The 22,021-nt window shown below is 45.3% G+C and overlaps 1 protein-coding gene across 1 annotated transcript in view; it reads right to left on the reverse strand.

Moving 5' to 3' along the window:
* Positions 1-22,021, reverse strand: part of gfra2b (GDNF family receptor alpha 2b) — a 57,014-nt gene that overhangs the window by 27,115 nt on the left and 7,878 nt on the right. Inside the window, exon 3 of the mRNA XM_041059021.1 lies at positions 6,197-6,274. Within this exon, the coding sequence (XP_040914955.1) occupies positions 6,197-6,274 (78 nt within the window). The remainder of the gene's footprint in view (positions 1-6,196; positions 6,275-22,021) is intronic.

Genomic DNA, 22,021 nt, shown 5'->3' on the forward strand with positions numbered 1-22,021 from the left:
ACTCTGCCTGTACCAACTTCCTGTAAACCTGAAGCATCTAAAAACATTATTTCATACAATATATGAACAGCTGGAGTGTGAAGGGTCGTTTGTCTCTGTGTATCAGACCTGAGACAGACTGGACACCTGGTCCAGGATCCATCAGTCCCAAAAAACTGGATTTAGTTAGATAGTTACTCTTAAATGTGATCGTACAGTTTGAACAACGTCACCTCTGAACAAACAACAGAAAAAAGCCCTGTGAACTAAAAATAAGCACAAGACAAAGCAGAGAGACGACGGGCCTCTGAGCCCATCACTGTTCTTCACCGTGTGAAGCTTCACACAGCAGCACGTTTCAGAACATCCTGAAAGAAGCTCTAATTGTGTGTTGACACAGTCTGGATACATTCTCAGTCTCATATTTTCATTTGAGTCAGTCTCACTGTTTAACCTCCGCAGCCTGGGGCACCTTCCCTCATACCCCCACCCCCCCTCCAACCCCTCCACCCCCCGTCTTTAATGCATCGCCCGGCTCACACTACCTCGTGGCAGAAAAGAAGCAGCAGCAATAGGAGAGCAGCATTTGAAAGGGAGCAGATATATATAGAGAGAAAGAGAGCGAGTATCCGGGGCAGGAGTGCGGGCCAATTAGAGAGTTGCCCTAGGTTGTCCTGTTATCTTTCTCACACACAGCCTCAACAGGATATACACACAAAGCCCTGCCCTGGGGTGTACGCACAACACACACACATATATATATACAAACCACTCACTCACATAATGTTTTATTAAAACGCTGTGTGCTCCAATGTCCGTTCTCCACACACACCACTAAGACATGATCTAACAAGGTCAAAAGCAGAACTGGAGGGAGGAAGTGGGCGAGAGAGAGAGAGGAGAGGGGAAAGAGGAAAAGAGGCCGGGCTGTGACAGAGAGAGAAAATGAAAAGAATGAGGGAAGACATGAAGAACAACCGAAGGCAGTGAAGGAGGCCCAGACGCTCCCTCTGCTGAGAGACGCACTGCACCGTCTCGTCTGTCCTGCAGCACCTGGAACAGACTCTCTGTGAGGCCTTCCTGTTAGAAAAGGGAACAGCCATAACACATCACTGCCCACATTTCCAGCTGCATCAACACCTCAGCCCAGTTTCCACGGATACAGACGCTCTCAGTGAATCAATCTGTTATTTTCATGTCACACCGTTCAAATGGTCCATCCCAGCTGGGGTCACATGACGCTACAGTACGGAGGTTTAATGGCTCCTGACTGTACACGGTGTTATCACTGGTCATTGGACAGATTAAAGACAACACATCCCTCCACTTACTGTCCTCACTGCATCTGCTGCAGACGTTACCACAGCCGATACTGTGGTCGTCAAACACGACTGCAGCTAATAACATTTTCAAATCAGGTTTTTAACTCATATTTGTCTCCATTCAGTCAAACTGTTCCATTAACAGCAGCTGAATCAGCTGTGATCAGCTCCTGTTTGCAGTGAACCCATGGATGTGCAGACAGTTCTCACTGGATCACTGTGATACTGAAGGAAACTTAAAAACAGCAGGATTCTCAATGAAGTTCTGCACTTAGAAGGAGCAACTTCTTTCTTTTCTTTTGTTCTTAGTTCTCAGATTTTTACATTCCCAGTTTAATTAAATCCAACTTAAAGGACTTAAGAGTGACTCTGGCATCATATAATCATAAACTCCAAACCTGTAACCTTAAGTGTCAACACCAGACCTTTAGTTTCTTCTGATTTAATCCCTGCATGTCTTATATTAATTACTCATGTGTTTTATACTGTGAATATTGTTTTATACTCCTTAGCCAAGGACTTCTTCTTTTGGACTTCTGTCCCTGTTAAGCTAAAATCTCTGCCTTGTGTTGTTTATCTGAGTTTAACTTGTGTAAATGAACCACAGTCTGAACCTTTAACCCAAACTTAAAATCCTAACTCTGCAGATACTGAAACTGTGTCACCAAATTTATTAACATTTCACCTGATAAGTCAAACCACGCTCATGATTTTCACTAGATGGTCTAAGAAAGACAACATAATTGCATGAAGCAGAAACTGCATTCATGCTGGATCATGTAGCACCGGGCTAATCCTAATCCCAGTACTAATCCTAATCCCAGAGCTAATCCTAATCTAGCCCATTAAAGTCAATATTAAATAGCATTTTGAGAAATTCTTGCTTTTTACATGTACAGATTGCAGCAGGGTGTCTTTGATATATATTAGTAAGCACAAACAAACACACACACGTATATATGTGTACACACATTGTGTCCACCTCTCTATTACAGGGGTTCTGCTGGTTCTGTTGTCCCTCCCCTTCAGGGTTCCATCAATCATTCCACAGAATTCCAAGAATGCAGCTGCTGCCCCGTGACTGGTTGATAAAACTTTGCGCTGATGACCAGGTCTACAGGTGTACCTAATAAAGTGGCCTCTGAGCGTATTCGTCCTCAGTATTAGCACAGTCCTTCCACAGCCACACACACACAGATGAAGCTGTGTCAGTAGGAAACGTCTTATGTCCTCTCCCCTGTGGACAGATTATCTCCTCTGCTTTCTGCTTTTCCAAGCTCTCGTCTCACATTTCCACTTTTCTTTTCTTCTTTTCTTGTTTTTCTCCTCAGCTCCTCTGCTCTTTCCTCTCCTCTCTTCTTTCCCTTACCTCTCATTTCCTTGTTTCCCCTCCTTTTGCCCTCCTTGTCCTCTCTTCTCCTCCTCTCCTCCCCTCATCTGCCCCCCTGCCCCCCACCCCAGTCAGAGCTGAAATTGAAGAGCGGGCAGTAAAAGCCGGCTGAGGCCTCGGTGGCCCCGTGTCCTGTGATGCAGAGCGACGGGGCTCTGAACGGTGTCGGACAGGCTTTCAGTGCTGGTTGAAACAGGATAGTCGGAGGCAGAGAGGCTGAAAACACTGAGGAAGCTAATGGATGCAGATTTGATGAAGCTTTAAAAAGATGAGGACGGAGATGAGAAGTGAAGGAGAAGAGCCATTTATTTAGCCCAGAGTGGTGATGAGTCCCATCATCAACTGGAAAGTGATTGTGTCTGATTAAGTGAACATCTCAGAGCCAGGGAATAGAAAAGTGTTGGAGGAAACAAACAGCCCCAGATTCAAAGCAGATGAATTCAGGTAGACAGAAGAATCAATACTAATGGCTCAGTGAGGCAGGGTTTTTATGAGGGTCCCTGTTTGTCTGTTACAAACTGCGGGAGCTGATATTTCCAGAACTTTTCCTGAAATAATCCGCTCAGTGTTACTGAACGCAGAACCTCAGGACTCTGCTGGATAACGCTTCCATCTCACAGGTTCATGTTCTGACCTCCGGCTTGAATTATTCCAGATCCCATCGGTTTGGGGGCGACTTTAAATACAACAGTGTACCATGAGCCTCGGCTGCTGTTGCTATGGAGAAGAAGCCGGTCAGGGCTGTAGCAAATTCAGAACACTTCATTGTTGAATTTGTGAACAAAACCTGTCGCCATGGTTACTGAATTCATCCAAAATTAACCCGGAATCCAAAAGTGAATTCATTTAAGCTACAGTCTGTAAAATCAGTTTTCTCAGTGCTGCCTTCTTTAGCTTTCACCGGCCGAGTCTGAAGCTCTGCGCCTGGCTGCTTGTTAGTGAAATGCACTGTGGGAGTTGTAGTTATGTCCGCAGGCGTCGCGTGCCTTTGACTCTTCATCAAAGAAGCAGATATTTTCTTGCAGTTGTTTTATGTCCATCAGAGACAGAGAAGTGTCCATCACCTGGAGGTGTGAGGAACGTCCACTAAAAGACGTACAGATCCACATCCAGTTGTTACAGATCACATGATCCTTCATGGAGTGGTCTCTGAGTCCCCCTGAGGACTCTCAGTCCAGTGTTTCCTCTCTTTTAGCTCCGTGTTTGGTCTCCACCAGCTCCTGAGGGAAACATCTGGCTCTTTAGCTGCTAAATGCTGCACCATGTTCAGCAGCTGCTCTCTGACTGAGTCTGTCTGCTGCTCAGCAGGACGAGGACAGAGGCTTTTTCCAGCTGTTTCTCTGAAAACATCTGCTGAACCGGTGAATCTGTGGTGTCTCAGGGTGACGCTCTGTGCAACCGAGGGAACAGACTCCTTTCACTCCGTTGCACTGAGTCATTCATTCATTTTGTCCTTTCGTTCATTGTTATAATGAAGAAGTGGCTTTAAGTTTTCAGCAGTGGTTAAACTTCATAATGAGGTTTTCAACAGGTTGATTCTAATTATTACAGCTCTGATAAGTTCAGTGTTTCCACTCCTGAGATTTTAAAGTCTATACACAGTTAACTACTTTTGGAAGCCCCTTTTGCCACAGAAACACACACACACACACACACACAAACACACACACACACACACACACTTGACTCCATATTCACAAACACTCTGTCACGCCTAGCCTTTCCCTCCAATCAATTTGCGACACTCTTGTCTGAAACATACTTTAATGTTCCAGTGCTCTTTCTTCTGCCACTGCTATTTAACACACTTCTATATTATCCTCTTATCTCTCCCTCCCTCCACAAGCCCCCTCCCCAGCTGCTCTCTCCCTCTTTCTTGTTTCGTCTTTATCTGCTTTGAGCATTCGGAGGCTCTCTGACTGTGGATCTTCACATCATGCTTTCAGATTTCAGAAGACAGATGATTTGAGAGACATGGACACACTGAAGACAACTTTAACAAACAGCACTGCAGGGCCACGCTGGCTGCTGGAAACCACCATGCCGGGTGAGACGCACACACACACACACAAACACACACACACACACACACACACACACACACACGTCCTGCATGAATCCTGCACATGCATGAGCATACATGTGGAGCTTGGTGTCATGTTTTTTGGCAGTGTTATAGGTCGGATATTGGACATAATTGAAATGTTACACACCAGCTGCACTGCCACTCTCTGCTTGTGTGTGTGTGTGTGTGTGTGTGTGTGTGTGTGTGTGTGTGTGTGTGTGTGTGTGTGTGAAAGAGAGGGAAAGATACAGAGAGAGAGAAAGAAAATGCTTTTGAAGTTGCATTGGTTGCAGCTCTCCTGCTTTGACCATGTTTGTACTTGTGTTAATCTGAGAGAGCAGAACCCAATTTACAGAGCTGCGAGTCTATTTCACAGCTGTTTGACCACACACACACACACACACACACACGCACACACGCACACACACACACAAAGTGTAAATGACAATGTATTGCTCGGGGCTTGTGACATTTAAACACTCCTCAGGAACATGTGTGAAGCCGACACAGAGACAGAGACAGAGTGTCTGTTGTGCAGCAAGTCTAATGTGGTATGACCAATCAGAAGACAGCTGATAGAGTGATGGAGAGCGAGGACAAACTGGGTGAACGAGTGAAATGTGGTCGAGCACGTTTACGTTCAGTCAGTATATATCATTATAGGATTTGTTTGTGTGTTTTCCCACTTGTTTATGTGAAAGACTGACTGAAAGAATCTCTAACAGATCAGAACTAATGAGAAAATTAATACTCATTTTATCATATTCTTATCATGTTCTCCTGACAAACAGTTGCAGATGCTCTGACGCTCTGTGGTGATGCAGTCACCATGAGGTGTTCTCATTAATGCTAACTGATTAACTGACTAATCACTGCAGAGCATATACTGACATCATCAAGGTTATTATTGAAAAGCAAAGCTCATCCAGAGCCACAAAACAACACGACGCAACAGTTTCCCCCGGCTGAGCAGCAGCACACAGGACTAGTTAAACTACCTGTTCTGTGTAAAACTGGCAGACATGTGACAGGTATGTGTAACATAGGCACGGACCTCGTGTCTGTCGGGAGAATGGAGGGAGGTTATCTCTCTGCCCTTTGAGTAATGAGAAATGTGGCATGTACAAATTTTGGAAGGAAAATAGGTTTTGATGAAAGGATCACTTCACACAGCCCCTCTCACTCTCACACACACACACACACAGTTGTAATTACAAAGACACACATTCATTCACGCGGTCACAGATGGAGCGAGCGGGCCGAGCAGTGGGGAGGCCTGTTCAGTTCATCTTAATCAGCAGGGGAACCACACAGATTTGTATTCTTCTTGGTAATCCCCCCCAGCACATCCCAGGGACTATCGCTCACCGCTGTAACCTTGATAAGTGTGTGTCAGTCTTCAGGAAACACACACACACATCACAAACATGGCAGCTTTACCTGAGATGATGGACGCGTGGCGGTATTCCTCTGAGAAATGGATTGGCTCATACGGAGACGTCTCGTAAAACTCTTCCCCTGAAATACAACAGAAAACAGAAAGGTGTTCAGCAGGTACACACACACACACACACACAGCAGCTCTGTCCATGATGCCAGGTAAACACCTGACCATCTGGCTCTACCTGGAAACTACCTTCAAAGTCAAATTGTTTGTGCTGCTCCAGCAGCATGAATCCATTTCATTTCACTTCCACAGAATCATTTCCACTTTCTGGAAACTCCACTTGCATCAACACATCCTGTAAAGTTTGTGTCTCTGGAAGGTTTTTGTGTGGAGGCAAGTTGTCGGTTTTGTTTGCTGAGTCTGACTCAAACTGCCCACTGAGGGGCAAATAAAGTGTCAGGTTAGAGTCTGTCCTGCTTTTAAAGTCACACAGCAGCTGATCACAGCTGATAGGACGGTTTGATTGAATGGAGACAAATATGCACATTATAATTATAACAGTGTACTCCTTCATGTCCCATTGAGCCAATTTAAGTTAAAAGATTTTTTTCTTGCCCCTTTAAAAAAGGAAGAAGTTTAGACTGCCCCCCCCCCACAGGAATACATCTACAGCAGATTCTCTTCTCTGTGTCTTTTGTGCCATTAGAGGAACAGAAAAGTCATTAGACGTGTCAATGTGTTGAGACAACTGCAGCTTTCTGAACAGAAAGTGTCACCATCTGACAGTTTGACAGTGGAGCCTGTGATTCCCAGTGTGATTGTTCAGAGCGTAATTTGACTTTTAAACATCCTCCTCTCTGAGCCGACGCCTGCGTGAGACCCGCCGTCATCATTCCTCATGATGTCTGAGCTTCAGCCACTAAAAGCTTCTGTCTGACCTCCAGAAAACGTGCTCTCTCTTCTGTAACACATCAAGGACAACAAGCAAAAGAGAGCAGCATCTGAATCACTGAGAGGAAAAGAACTGGAAGGTCTGAGTGAAACAGCCACAAACAGCAGACGAGCTCAGCCTGGCTGATTCTGAACACATCAGACGTCTTAAAACGAGCAGTTTTATGCTGGAGTTCTGTTCTGAGATCAGACTGAGCTGTGTCCTGGTTTTACACAGAACTATGCTGCAGCTCTTCTCTTTAGTTTTCAGTGAATGCCATGTTGCTATGAGATGATAATAATTAGACACTAGTCTGTTTATGAGAAGTGCAGCAGTGAAAGAAGTTGTGAGAAAATTCCTGTCAACATGAGCTGTAATCAGAATTAGCACTGTGATATTTAAGAGGCCTTTCAACAGCAAGGAAACTCCGAGTGCTTCACATGAGACGGAGACAGACAGAGAGACAGAAGACGCAGGAGAAACGTAAGACACAAACAAACTGATTAAAACAGATGAGACAGGATCATGAAAACCACAGAGACAGGTGTGAATAAATCCACCTGATCAGCCCCACACACAGTGATCACCTGTCGTCTCAGCTAATCAATCAACTGATGAGCTGATCAACTAATGTGATCATTGATAAGTGTGATGATTGATAAGGATGGAAAGGATTCTGGGGTTTTTTGACATTTCTTTGAATGAACGATTTATCAAGATCATCAGTAGATTAACTGACACTGAAACTAATCAGTCGTTTTTCTGAGCACAGACAGTGAGAGCTCGTCGTCTGACATTCCTCTCAAATGGAAAAGGAAAAGAGGCAGAAGTTGTTCAGATGCTTTGCTTTGTAATAGATGATACACTCTGATAATGGACCGTCATCACTCATCAGCAAACACAGCTTCCATCTGAGCTTTAAACTGTCCCCGTCCCTCGGATCAGATCGGCCTCTCAGCCTTTCTATCTCCCACAGACTCTGCTCTCATCTGCTGGTTTCCAGTAACAGTTGTGTTCACAGCCTGTTCTGCTGCTTCCACCTGGCTCAGAAACACAGGAAATAACAAGGAGTGTTTTTCAGTGACTGGCAGGACCAACAGCAGAGGCGCTCAGTGCACTGTGGGTGAACTGAATACAGTAAACAGGCCTTTCCCTGCGCCTGCTCCACCACAGAACCAATAAGGTCATACAATACGATAATCTGATCTGAAGTCCTCATGGGTCTAAGATGTGTTGGACAGCAGGGACACACCAGAGTCCTCAGAACAAATATAAAGTCCAGCTTCTCCAGTACAAACAGTGAAATACTCTGAGGAGACGATCCTAAGTCTCTAAGCAGCATAACGTCTCTCAGGAACTGTCACTTTATAACATACTTTTCTTTTATAGGCTCCTGGTTGAAATTCAGAGGTTTGCAGGACGTGTGCTCCACGACACCAGATCCACAGACAGTAATCACAGACAGTAATCACAGACAGGTGAACAACAGGTGAACAACATTCTGCACGTGCTCATGTTACACACATCAGAAACGACTGATGGCAGGACTTTAGACTTTGATTTCATTTCTTCTATCATTCACTGCAGCATTAGAAATGCTAATGCTTATCTAGCACCCACCCAAACTTACTGCTGCGCTGCCTGTGGGGGAAGCATCACAGCTGTGGGCTGCCTGATCATTTAAAGACTGAGAACAGGAGAAATCTGAGTTTGTAAAAAGCAAAGGAAGCAGAGTCTGCAGCTCTCTGTGAAACATCACCACGCTTCATCCCACACATTAAACTCTGTTGTGCTTTGTCAGAGTTCTTCATCAGACGTTCCTCTCATTATGTCGTCTGTTTGCTGTTGTGCTGCAGCACAGGGAAACAGCTGAACGTCACTTCAGGACGACGCTGCAGCAGGAGGAGACGGCAGGGAGCTTATCGCCGACTTCAGCGCCATTAACAGCAAACGAGCTCTGAGGCGTCCAGAGGCGTCTTTACTCTGCCTTCACCCAGGAAATCAAACAGAGCGCCACGCAGACATCTGAAGGCTGGAACGTCACACGCACGCTGGGCCTGTGTGTGCTGAGCCTTCCAGTGTGTTGGAATTGGATTTCCGGTAAGTTTGTAGAACATGTTTTAATGTGATGTCGAATGTTAACGTCTCACACTCCGCGGGGCTGACGGGCTGCTTCACACGCTGCAGCTTCCTGTCACGTCCTGCATGCATTAGCACTATTTCTATATTTATACCTGAAATCCAAACTGCATGCTCCCCCCCACTCTAAATACACTACAGTATGATACATGCAACATCTGGTATGCAGCGAGGGGGGGGGGGGGGGGGGGGGGGGTCGCTGTAACGATGTGTGCGCCTTTGTTTTTGTCTTGAAATGTGTTTGTCAGTCAGGACGACGACTGCATCGATTTTCATTCCTGTTCTCACAAACAGAGGGAGGACAGGAGGACAGCAGGAAGCAGACAGGACGTCCACGCGTTCAGGTGCTGCGTTCAGGTGATGCGTTCAGGTGCTGCGTTCAAGATGATTTTAGATGTTTTTTCACATTTATTTATTTTATACAGCCTGAATATTGTGTGTGCGTGTGTGTGTGCGTGTGTGTGTGTGCGTAAGAATAACGAAAACACTCTGTTACATATGACGTGATGTTTACATGTCGTCTGTCTGCAGCTGGTGAGATATGAGCTTATTGGCTGTACTTGTATGAAACCAGCTCCATGATTCATTCAGATTAAACATATCTGCCCTGTGAAGAATCGGTTTACACTCAGAGTAACTCAGCGAGCTCACTGTGTGTTTCCCTGAGGTCTAACCGATCTGCACGGGTTCCCTTTTTCACATGAAACGTTTCAAAGCTTGTTTTTTGGACACTTTAAAATGTATTGTGTTATACACGCAGTTAGACGCCGTGGCGTGTCACAGACGGTCAGTCAGTGGACTCGGGTCAGACAGGAACCAGGAAAGTGTTCTGCCTGCAGATAACTGGCTGCACGTTAGCTTGTTTTTTTAAACTGGCTAAACGTGGTGGACGGGTTTGTTGGAAATGGAAACCTGTCGTATCTGATGCTCCTCTGGGAGAATGACCTCAGTCAGATCCAGTTTCAGTTCAGAGATTATTTTTTATCTAACGACTTTTAGCTAAGACGCGTGATGCAGCGCTCACGGGGAGCGGGATGGGAAAGGGATTCTGGGATTCGTTGTTTCAAACATCAAACCGGTGCTGTGCCGCTCTGGAGCACTTTCCTTTTATCTTGGTTATCTCAGTTTTGGTATCAGGCTGTGGCTCTTCAACCAAACCCTGTCAGTCACATGACCAGAATTCCAGCCTCAGGTCATGTGACGGCACCAAATGGAGAATGTGAGATGTGGTTTAAATCACTGACGGTTGGTAAGTGGACCTTCTGAGCTCAGTTCAGTGGTTTGAAAGACTTTGTGATGCAGACTTGAAACATTTGTACCACAGCTGTACACAGACATAAGGTCCACTATTTGTTCTAACGTTTCCTGTAAAGACATATTTTATATTAATATAGCTGCAATGTTAATGTATTATTTTGTTCATTATCTGTTTCCAGATGCTTGAATCAGCTCTAGCTGTGGCACAGTGCTGCAGCCTGAACGTGACTCGAGGTGTGGCGCTGATGCGTGAGCTTAGCATCGCCTCAACAGCAACTGATCAAAGAGCTTGTTTTCTTTTTACCTTTAACAGGAAACGGACTGAGGATTACGGCAGACTGCTCCCAACAGCCAACATTTCCCTTTATCCTTCAGGTAAACACTCAGCAGCCAGTAGCTTATTCACATTGCATTCAGAGGCAGCGTGACATTTTCACTGGCTCTCCAGGAACACTCTCTGCTGTGCCAGGATCTCTAAACTAACAACTTCTGTTCATTTGGTGTTTCGTCTTTAATCTTTGCACCGCACTTCAGCATGCCAACAAACTCCACTGCTGATTTACTCCAGCACTGTTTCAACACTACGCTGAATTTCTCTGCAATCATTTGCCACCCATGAGCATTTGTCTGGCATTTAGCAGTGACGCTCCCTCCCACTGCTCCGCTGGCACAGCTCCTGTCTATAGTTACAGAGCTGAGATCATCATGTCCTGGGGAGTTTCACCTAATTTACTCTTACAGAGAGAAATAATACTTCATGAGAGATAAACAAGGCTGCTACAGACAACTGGAGCAACAAACAAACACGTCAACAGAGGAAAAGAACAAGCTCTCCTGTGTTACACCTGCCATGTTCAGACTGGAAGTGATCTCTCTTCATGTGTCGGAGCGAAGACACCAGCTATTTGTGTTCTAATGGAAAAAAAGAAAAGAGAAATGTTGACTCCTCTGGAGGAAGGATTTCTTATCGAGGTTTTAAAGTAGAAACCTCTCTAAATAAATGCTGGATATGAGAGCAGACTGTGTATTTTTGGGAGTTGGGGTAATGTCCATAGATTGGTGCCGCGGGGAGATGAAAGGAATGCTAAAAACAGGCCCAGGTATCGGCAAAAGTGCTGCTCTGTGTCTGCAATTACTGGCAGAGGCTGCATTTACAGGAGCTGCGACATGAGGAGACACAGCAGAGCATCCTACGAATCACATGATTCTGCACCTCGCATTAAACGGGCGAACATCCAGTGCTTTCTGTGGAGAGCGGTGGGGGTGGGGGTTAGCACACACGGTTTGTTCATACATGTCATTTAAACATGTGACCGCAGACCTGCATGTGTCTGAATCAAATCTGAGGTGTTACCTGGAACCAGGTTCAGCTGTGAGGGAGCAGATCACTAACACTCTGTGAACTCTGGGAAAAGTTTTCATCCATGTTTGTGAGATAAAGAGTAAAAATGTATAATTCAGCTTCTTCTGCTAAATCACACGTTCCCTCAGGTCCCAGGAACATGTGACCTGTGGCGTAGATTTACAGTAACAGGAAAGAGATGCTGCTGTAAACTGAAGGCGGGCAGAACGAGAAATCTGTTGCCTTTTTTTTGGTCACATTTTTGGACACTGAAACGCTGATTCAAGCGAGCGTTAAAAAAAAGACAAAAGATTTTACATTTAAAGAATTTAATCAGCAGGTTCACGCTGACTGAGCTGAGGAGGAGGCGAACGCGACGCTGTCACGGAGCGGTGACACTCGTCTGAGGCACGTCGTCTCATTTAAATTTTCTGCTCAGCCATACGCTTAATGACAACACACTCACTGTTTCACCTGAAGGTTAATTATCAGAGACATGTTCTTGAATTACGAGCCATGAGCGTGTAGCAGCAGGAGTGTGTGTCTGTGTGTTTGTGTAGTGTGTTAGTGTGTTAGTGTACAGGTAATCCAGCCTGAAGGTGAGGCAGCAGTGATGATAAACGGGAGATGTTTATGTATGAAGCTGTAACAGTGATTTCACCTGCAGGCACGGGCACACACCTGGGAGTGCACCGCTCAGGTCGACAGGAAGAGCGAACACTGGTGTGTTTTGTGCTGGGGGCATGTTGAGTGCAGTTATTGACTTCTGTAAGAGAATTTACACAACAATGTTTCAGCCAGATGGAGCCAATAAGTGTGAAGAACGATCCTCACGTCCCACTTCACAGCATCGGAATCACTGTCTGACGGTGGAGGAGAAAATCCTGATGCACACTCAGTGACAGCGTGTCAGAATCATCAGGAAGACATGCTCAGATTATTGATTATTGATCATCCGTGTGGAAGCAGCCTTTCACTGCTGCAGCTGGCTGAAGTTAACGCTCAGGCTGCCACTGATCACTTCTTCCATTATGGATTAATCTGCTGATTAGTCTCCTGACTGCTCCTGAGAACACGTGTCCCTCAGGTCACAGGTTACATTACTGTCCCGCCACATGAATGTTTCCTCACGCTCCTCAGTGTCAGCATCACACACCTGAAGCTGAACCTGAAGCTGAAGCTGAACCTGAACCTGAAGCTGAACCTGAACCTGAAGCTGAACCTGAAGCTGAACCTGAAGCTGAACCTGAACCTGAAGCTGAAGCTGAACCTGAACCTGAAGCTGAAGCTGAACCTGAAGCTGAAGCTGAATATTCCCACTGAATGGACCAAACTTCGTGTTTGTGTTGAGTCCGTCGCAGCGTCCTGTTCACACAGAGCACATTCCATCACAGGGAAACAGTTCACTTTACATTAAACTGCATTCAGCAGCATGCACTGCAGCACTGACCTGAGCCACAGGAAATTATAATCCGTCTGTCACCAGCTGACACTGGATGATTCTGTTTATGTCCTGTGCTTTCTGTGCAGGGCGGCTGTGGTCGGGCTGAGGTGCACTGGGAAGAAGGTGAGCTGCAGGTCTGTGACGGGACGTGAACTCTGGAAGTGTTTTAGACCAAAACCAGACATGTGGGCCACAGGGAGCGAGAGCCAGTGGCCTGTCTCACAGTCCTGACCTCCTACCTACTGCTGTGACTGAGGAGAATAAGGTTGTCAGTGCAGTGAACATCATCCAGGCAATGATTTAATTTAAACATATTTGGCAAAAGAAATCCGCAGTGTCTGAGGAGACAGGTTTGTCAGTGCTGATGAGTTACACAGACTGTGGAGAGTCTGATGGAAGGATGTGACGAGGGTACGGTGGCTGACTGAGCAGCGAGTCAGAGGAAGCTCCTGTGCTGCACTGCGTCTCCTGCATGAGTCCGAGCCACATACATGCATTTTGCCTGCAACCATGTAGAAAAGTGTGTGTATGTCTGTGTCAAGGTGTGTGTAATACGCTGAATTTGAGAAATCACAAAGTGCTTAGTTGCAGTCCTCCCTGGTGCTCCTCTCAGCTTTCACTGCCCCCCTTTAATTATTACTAAGAGAGGAGAGGAGCGTGTCCACCCTCTGAAACATCCTGCAGCTGCCTCACATCATCTTCTGTGTTCTATCCTGTCATCTACCAACTGCTGCAACATCTATTTACCTCATTCATCATCTCTCCCTGTTTGTTTTTCTGGCTTCTCCTCTTCAGCTGTCAGTCAGTAATTATATTTGGTAAAAACACAATGTGGACCCCAGATTATTAAATACTTTAGAAACCAAAGGAAATCTCACTCACTAACTGACGCCTCGCTAATTCCTGCCCCCCTTCTTTACTCTTGGTGACCTGTGAAGTTAAGACAAAAGCAGCTTCTCGTTTCCAGCCTCCGACCGTCAGTTTAGCTGACAACTAGTTATTTAACCAGACGTCAGCTGCACAGGTTCACTGAGAACACTGTCTCCATCTGACTTCTGTTAAAACAAGAAGCCTACAGGACTTAAATGTACTCTGAATGGTGACAGACATGATGTCACAGCATCATATACCAACACGTCCTCCATGATGAAACGCCATGTAGGTCGTAGGTCCTTAACATGTGATACGATCCTACTGCTGTTACCAGCACTGCTGGCAGATCCATACAACACTGTAAATCACATCCTCACATTATGTTCACAAAACAACGTGACAATATGAAGAGAGACTGAGACTGTCCTCAAGAAAAACACCAGCCTTTCAGAGACCGCTGTCCTGCTGACAGGGGTCAGATCACAAAACACTGCTGTGCTGCTCAGAACGGCAGGAGCAGATGATGTGGTGTGTGTGTGTGTGTGTGTGTGTGTATATACACACACACACACACACACACACATTTTAGAGAAATAACATTGAAATAAATTAGGCAGTGAAAGAGAGAAAGCCTGTCTCCTTTTTGTTTTGTTTTGTAAACTGTTGTGTTATGTTGTTCATGCTGAGGCGGCTGTTAGGATCCAGCTTCCTACCACAACAAATCAACTCACACAAACTACTACAGAACATTTTACAACATGTTTTCAGAAACCATGTGGAAAGCTTGTACTGCTCACCATAATTAAAAGAAACAATAGGTTCAAAGACATCGCTGGTGTGAGCAACGTTTGTACAGTTTCACCAAATCAAGTCGAAGTCCCAGATCAGTGGCACAGTGGGTGGGTTAACTAAAGAATTATTATTCTAAATTCATTGGATTGACACTTGTCCACTGATGATCTTCCATCACAGCAGCAGCAGTGACAGTGTTTGAAACTCCACAGAACACTGTAGCACAATCCACTGTCACACCAGTCTCACCAGTCACACCAGTCTCACCAGTCTCACGTTTACTTTGTAGATGTGTAATGTCGCCCAGCAGCCCACAAAACATACAAAAACATTTCTAACTTTTCTACAGGAGTGAGGAAACATGTAAAACACACTCAGGATCTTTGTCATTGAAGCTTCAGATGGTTTAACACCACCTGGGGGTGGAGGTGCTGCAGGACCCCCACCCCTGCCTCGCACTGCTTTAGGCTGAGCTGCTGAATGTGCAGAGTTTATGAAGTGTTGTGGCTCAGACACACACACACTGACCGGTCGGTGTTTAAGTAATTGCTTGGACTAGATTGCCAAATCCTTTAAGCTAATAGATCAGGGCACTTAGTATTGACCGACGCTATTTAGCATGCATGCTATTAAGTCAGGCTTTAAGTATTCTGTCCAGTAACTGGCCTGTGTGAGCACCTAATCCCAGAGGTGCTTAGAGTTCAGCATGCTAAATTACACATTTAACACTGACATTGGTATTTAGCATGAAGTCAAATGAATGGCTAATTTACCAGTCTGACTAATGACTGATGTGTGTAGCATGCAGGCTAATGAGCAAGGTATTTAGCATGCAGGCTAATGAGTGAGCTGCAGGCTGATTAGTATTGCTCCACAGAGAGACACCACTGTTCACTGTTTACTCATCTCATTCTCAGCTGCCTGACAGATGCACACACACAAACAGTCACTGGGAGCCTGGTGAGCGTGAGCAGAACATGCATATAAATGTGGACAGCGTGTGATTTGTTTTTTTAAAAGATTAATTTTTTGGCCTTTCTGCTTTATTTGACAGTGACGGAGGAGAGGGACAGGACAGGTGGGGGTGGGGGCGGGGCAGGGGTGGGTTCACATGTTTTTAAATGTGTGAGTGGGAATCTGTGGATGAGGACAGATCCAGAAACTCTAAATTCAGAAGGATGATGTTATGCTGTCACGGCTCATTTCCAACTGGATGTTTCTGATGCTGGAAAAACTTTTCTCTAACTCTCCTGTGGATAAATGACTGAATATAATTACCTGTGGAACGGAGACTTTGCTGTTTCTAAAACTCTCATTTCTTCTCCCTCGTGAGATAAAGTCAGTTTAATGTAGAGCAGAGTTTTCAAAGTGACACTGTTGGACACCCCTCAGACGAATTTGAGACAAAAACCATGCGTCCACGAGTTGGCTAAAAAGCTTGAGCCCCATGTTTTGGCCAAACTTTTTTTCTTGTTTGTCTTCTTCTTCTTCGTCCTGTTTACATTTTGACAAACTGTCCCCATTAAAAGCTGCTGAATTAACTGTGATCTGCTCCTGTTTGCAGTGAACCCATGGATGTACAGACAGCTGTCACTGGATCACTGTGATACTGGAGGAAACTTAAAAACAGCAGGATTCTCAGGTAGGTTCTGCAGGTAGAGGAGAGCAGAGCACCTTTATGTAATGAGCTCTCACAGGTACAAACCACTAGGACACATACTATGGCATATGATCTATGTAAAGTGGGGCTAGTGTTTATTCACATACACACAGTAATTACAGTGATTAGAGCTGAAATGAGTCACTTTCTTCCTGGCCAATGCTCAGCTGAGTGTGTGTACACACAAACACTCCTGACAGGAGTAATGACTGGTTTAGCCTCTGTGGCTGCACAAGAATCAAATGTGTTATCTCTCCTAAAACATTTCATCTTGGAAAGCAGCACAGACCCATGTAAAACCAGATCAGACAGCACAGCGTGAATACGCGATTAACATCAACAACGACCACATGCTGAGAACAGAGACGAAACTGGAGGGAAAATGGGGGGAGACAGCAGGGAAAGAGAGAAAGAAGAAGAAAGAAGCAGACAGGGCGGGAGACAGGCCCGAACCAACTGAAGAAAATATCAACGGTAATGAACGAACACTAAGTCCCTCCTCCAGCTAGGGACTGTCCAATCACAGCTTGGCACCAATAACCAGTCACAGCAGGTGAGTCAGTGTCAGTCCACCTGTTGAAGCGATGGAGTCAGAGAGCTACGCTGCACAGAGCTCAAGTGAAACTGAATCTAATCTAGCTAACTAATTAGCTACCTTGCTAACTGGTTTTCATGCACTCTCAGTGGCAACACGTGGATTTACGTATGTGTTTTTTATAATATCGGATGTGTTTTTGTTTTTTTAATCACTGGAACATCTCCACTACCTTTCCACGAACTGGCTCGGGTAAAGGTCCCCTCTGGTTAGACCTCCAGCACTGTCCCTGATAGTCAGCTTTAAATCCGTCCCCTCACAGAGCAGCACTGTGACTCTGAATGTCATTATTCTTTGGCGGCAGAGGTGCAAAAGGATGAACAGTTTATTCTTATCTTCTGCTTGGAATTAAATTCAGGAAATGTAAAACCTGCATCCCTTTATCTCACATGATATGATTTAAAACTGCACGTCGCTTATGATTTATTCATCGCTCTGGGTCAATACTCCCTGCATGTATTCAGCTCTCTCTGTGTATTTTATTTTTGGTCATCCCCACATGGCCTGATTATTTAAACCCTCCCTCCTAAAACTACATTCTGATATGACTCAGTAAGTCGGTCCAAAGGGAAACAGGCGACGTCACCAACCGGAAACGTTTCAGCTGAAACGATATGTTGATTAGTTGATCTACTAAAACTTATACAAAACTTTTTTAACAGTTACCAATGAGGCCAGAGAAACAGTGACGTCTGAAGAAGCTGTGGTCCTAACGTCAAAATCATCAAAGTCATCATCACAAAATTTTATCATATCATCACCAAAGTTGGTGGGATTCGTCCTCTGGGGATATGAATGTCTGACAGGGAGCTACATCCCATAAGCCTGGTGTGTGTGATCTGACCAGCTGTGTTTACAGCACAGATCGTCAGTTATTTCAAAAACCCGAGACTAAGTCGGTTTAAGGAAGATTTGAAAACACACAGTGAACTTTAACGAAGCCAAAGCGAAAATGACGAAAGTTAAAGGAAAGAATGAGGTTTAAATACCGACAGCAGCACCAGCTGTGGCAGGGGCTTATCGGCATTAAGGTTCCGACCAATCAGGAGCTGGTTCTGATTTAGCACAGGTACTCAGTACAGACCACTGGCTGCTACTGTGCCTAAAAATAAAAGTTCCCAATTAAAAGTAGCACAGAAATGAACAGAGGATTTCAGAGAAGACGTCTTATGTTTAAAAATGAACTCCGCTCGTCACAGCCGCTTCCTCTGAGCCTCCACTCGGGCCTGTACAGGTGAGTCACCTCACCTGACAGCCCTGTGTGGATGCTGCGACAGCGCCAGGATCAGCACCAGCCGGGTCGTCAGTGTGCTCCGGTCCCAGCAGGAGCTCAGAGCAGAGGTGAAGGAATCAGCTAGCCATGCAGAGAGCTACCCATGACTAACGCTGCCGCCCGCCCTGCTGTGTACGAGTCCCTCCGGGGACAGCTCAGACCAATCCCTGTGCACATTACTCCAAAGCCTCCACTCTCCATCCTCCCTCAAGTCCCAGCCAGACTTTTCATTCAGATAAAGAAATAATTATACACTTTGTGTTGTCTCAGAGCCTCACAAAGGGTTTTTATTTTTCCGAGAACAAATGCATGCCGTCTGATCATCTGTCATGCTTTGATGTGGCAAACAGTTTCAATTTTACTGTTTTTGTCCCAATTCTGTATCTCAAAGGGATTAAAAATCAATGAAAACTGTTTTCATATCAAAGCTTTTCATGACTGTATCAAATCGATTAAAGGGGAAATGAATTATCTTCTCCTCACTCTTCTCTCAGCCATCTTTCACCTGCATCTCTCTTTGCTCTCCAGGAGTTAACTGAAGTTGTGAGAAAGGCCACGGACGCAGTGAAACAGCCTCGATTTCACCCGGATCTGCCTTCTGATCTGCTGTGTGTTGATAAGGAAGCATCACACTCTGAAGCAGCTGCCTGAGCCATTTGTGAGGTTGTTATCCACGTGGTTACCTGTCGGTGTCTGGACGCTGTTTCACGCCTTCATTCTGTCCTGACTGATTTACTCCCCGCCTCCTTCTGTTTCTGTCATTTCCTGCGTGCGTCTTCTACAGAAGCGACACAGAAGAAGCTTTTTGTCCTGAACGTCTCCAAAGAACAGATAAAAACAGAGTGGCCTCTCCTCTGTTCTGTATCTATCAGTGCTTCAGGCAGAGACACACACACACACTTAGTGTAATGATCGCCATTCTCGAGCGCGGTTTAATGGACCGGCAAACAACAAACATCACACATCTGTGGCAAAGTGATTGATCAAAAATCAAATCTCCATGTATCAGCTCAGATGTGTTCCACAGGCCGCGGTGACGGAGTCAGGCAGGGATTCATTGATCGTTTCTGCCACCAAACAAACTGCACAGTCCAAAGTTTTCCAGAGTTTAAGCCTCTGACACAACAAATATTCTTCAAACGAGCCGTGTAAACAGGAAGACACCGGTTTGACCTCGGCCCGAGACACTGCGCTGTGTCCTTTAATGAACCGAATGTATGTCAGAAAACAGACAAATGGAGGTTTCATCTCGCCTCTCCTCTCTGTGCCCCTCCGTCTATCTGATCTCATCTTTCTGATCTCTGCCTGCTCTCTTCCATTTCCTCCTTTTTCTGTTCCTCATCCTCAAATTGCTCCTTCCTCCGTCATCTGCTGTCATCATACTTTGATCTAATTCCCTGGATATCAGTCTTTTATCTGCCCTGCCCCCCCACCCATCTGCCCCCCCCCCCCCCCGTCCCTCTGCCATTCACACTAACACTGTTGTTTAATCAGCCTCGCTCCTGTTAAATAGCCTGCAGACGCCGTTTGAAGTGAACCGATGCAGAGAACTGAGGTGATTAATCTGCTGTCGAAAAAATTAGCAACACATTATTTTAACCACCCACCCATTTAGCATTAATAAGCATTAATAAACAATACATAAGCAACTGATAAATGTTTATAATGTAGTTAACAGCTGAAATAAGGGCTTTTAAATATTCTCAACAACTATAATTACTAGTGTTTAGTTTTTTATAACGACATATTTACATGGAAAAATTCCACATAAACAGAAAGAACTGCGACATGAAAGTTAATATACAGATAAAAATAAATTTGATTGGTTGGTTGTAGTTTAAAACAGTTTGTAACGGTTTTATCTGCATATTCATCCGTTATAAATATTTATTCATTGTTCATACGCTGCATATAGATGATAGAGGCTTATAAATGTAAGTAATAACCTTAGTGTCTGTGTCCGCTGTGGCCTGTGAGCTCTGCTCCTCTCAGCTGCACCTTGTTCTGTTTAACGTGTGAGGAGGCTGCAGTTCTGCTGCTGCTTCCTGGTCTGTTCTGTTGTTGCTGCTGGGACGTGTTCACAGGTCTGGTCTGTGTGTATTTGCTGGTATATGCTGAAATGATGAATAACATCAGTGAGTTGTGTAGAATATTGCTTTGCTGCTCTCTGTGGTCACAGCTGTTGCTCCTACGTTCACCTGCAGGCTGCCGATTAATGTCGAAATCACTGTGATGAAGACGCACAACAGAAATTAGGATGGATGATGAGTTTTCTAGCACCGGGGCATAGCGCTGGATAAGGCAAGATTTATATTTAAAAACAGGCGTTTTTTTCAGGCTGGAGTATAAAGTAGGGCAGCGCAGAGGAGAGACGAGCTTCTCACGCCTCCTAATTTGTTGAGATGTCATAGATTCAGCCTGTTTACCTAAATGAAAGTCTGCTGCTGACGATGTAGAGCAGGAGGGTGGAAAATCTCTCTGGCACACAGGAGGTGATGAATCCAGAATTAGGAGCGAGATGAAAAACTGAGTCCTGAACAGTGATGAGGTAGTTTTCTGTCAGATGCGGTGACACCGGCTGAACCTCTCAACACCTCCACCCGGGGGCGGGTGCAGAGCAGCTGTTCATTCAGTGAAGTACATGAACGACAAACGAACAACTTTAAATATTCTTGTATGAAATGAAATCAAGAAATAGCTGAACACCTGGACACGTTAAAGGACACAGTCAGTGACAGCATGGCTTTCCTGCCCTGGCGGCACAGTGTGTGTGCTCTGTGGGAACTGGAAACATGTCTGCATATCTTCTTTTTAGCACTTTCCCAACTTTTCCACCACAGCCAGGTGCACGGGGTTTCTTTCTGAAACTTAATGAGTTTGTGTCACACGACTCTTGTTCTTTCAACATGAGGCTTCCTTCTGCTGGGAGCCGTGGTCTTCATGGAAAGAATAATAAAAAGAACTAAAGAAGAAAAGGCTCTGCTCTCTCCACCCACAATCAATTTCCTGTCCCTCAGCTCATTAGTCATCTCCACCCTCCCCTTCAACACCTTCTCAGCACTCTCTGAGGACCTGCTGGGTAATCAGAGTTAGTAAGAACAGCTGTGTGAAACCTGGAAGCTTCTGGAATTCGTGACTCTCTAAATTAACCAGTGAATTCGCTCGCAAACGCAAACTGTCCTGACAGAGCTGACCTGTGGACGGAGAGCCGGAGAGCCCAAAATGGAGGGAGCTACAGTGGATTATTAGCTCTGTGCCACCATCCAGTTTTACTGAAGGAGGAGACAGGAGGAGAGAGGAGGAGAGAGGAGGAGACAACAGGAGGAGACAGGAGGAGAGAGGAGCGGTCAGCCAGTGTGTGAGCTCAGAGAGTTTCCCGAGTAAACGATCCAGGATGGAGCCGGTTGGATAACGAGTTAGCCTGAATGTTCGACTGAGGTTTGGTCACAATGAAAGGCCCAGTCATAACTACATTAGGTTGCTGATTTGTAATCTTAAGTTAGAGACTGATGTTGTCTCTGGTTACACAGCACTGGACAGAAGCAGCAGACCCAGCTTTATACTTTCTCAGT

The sequence above is a fragment of the Toxotes jaculatrix genome, chromosome 16, assembly GCF_017976425.1.
Source record: "Toxotes jaculatrix isolate fToxJac2 chromosome 16, fToxJac2.pri, whole genome shotgun sequence".
NCBI lineage: Eukaryota > Metazoa > Chordata > Actinopteri > Toxotidae > Toxotes > Toxotes jaculatrix.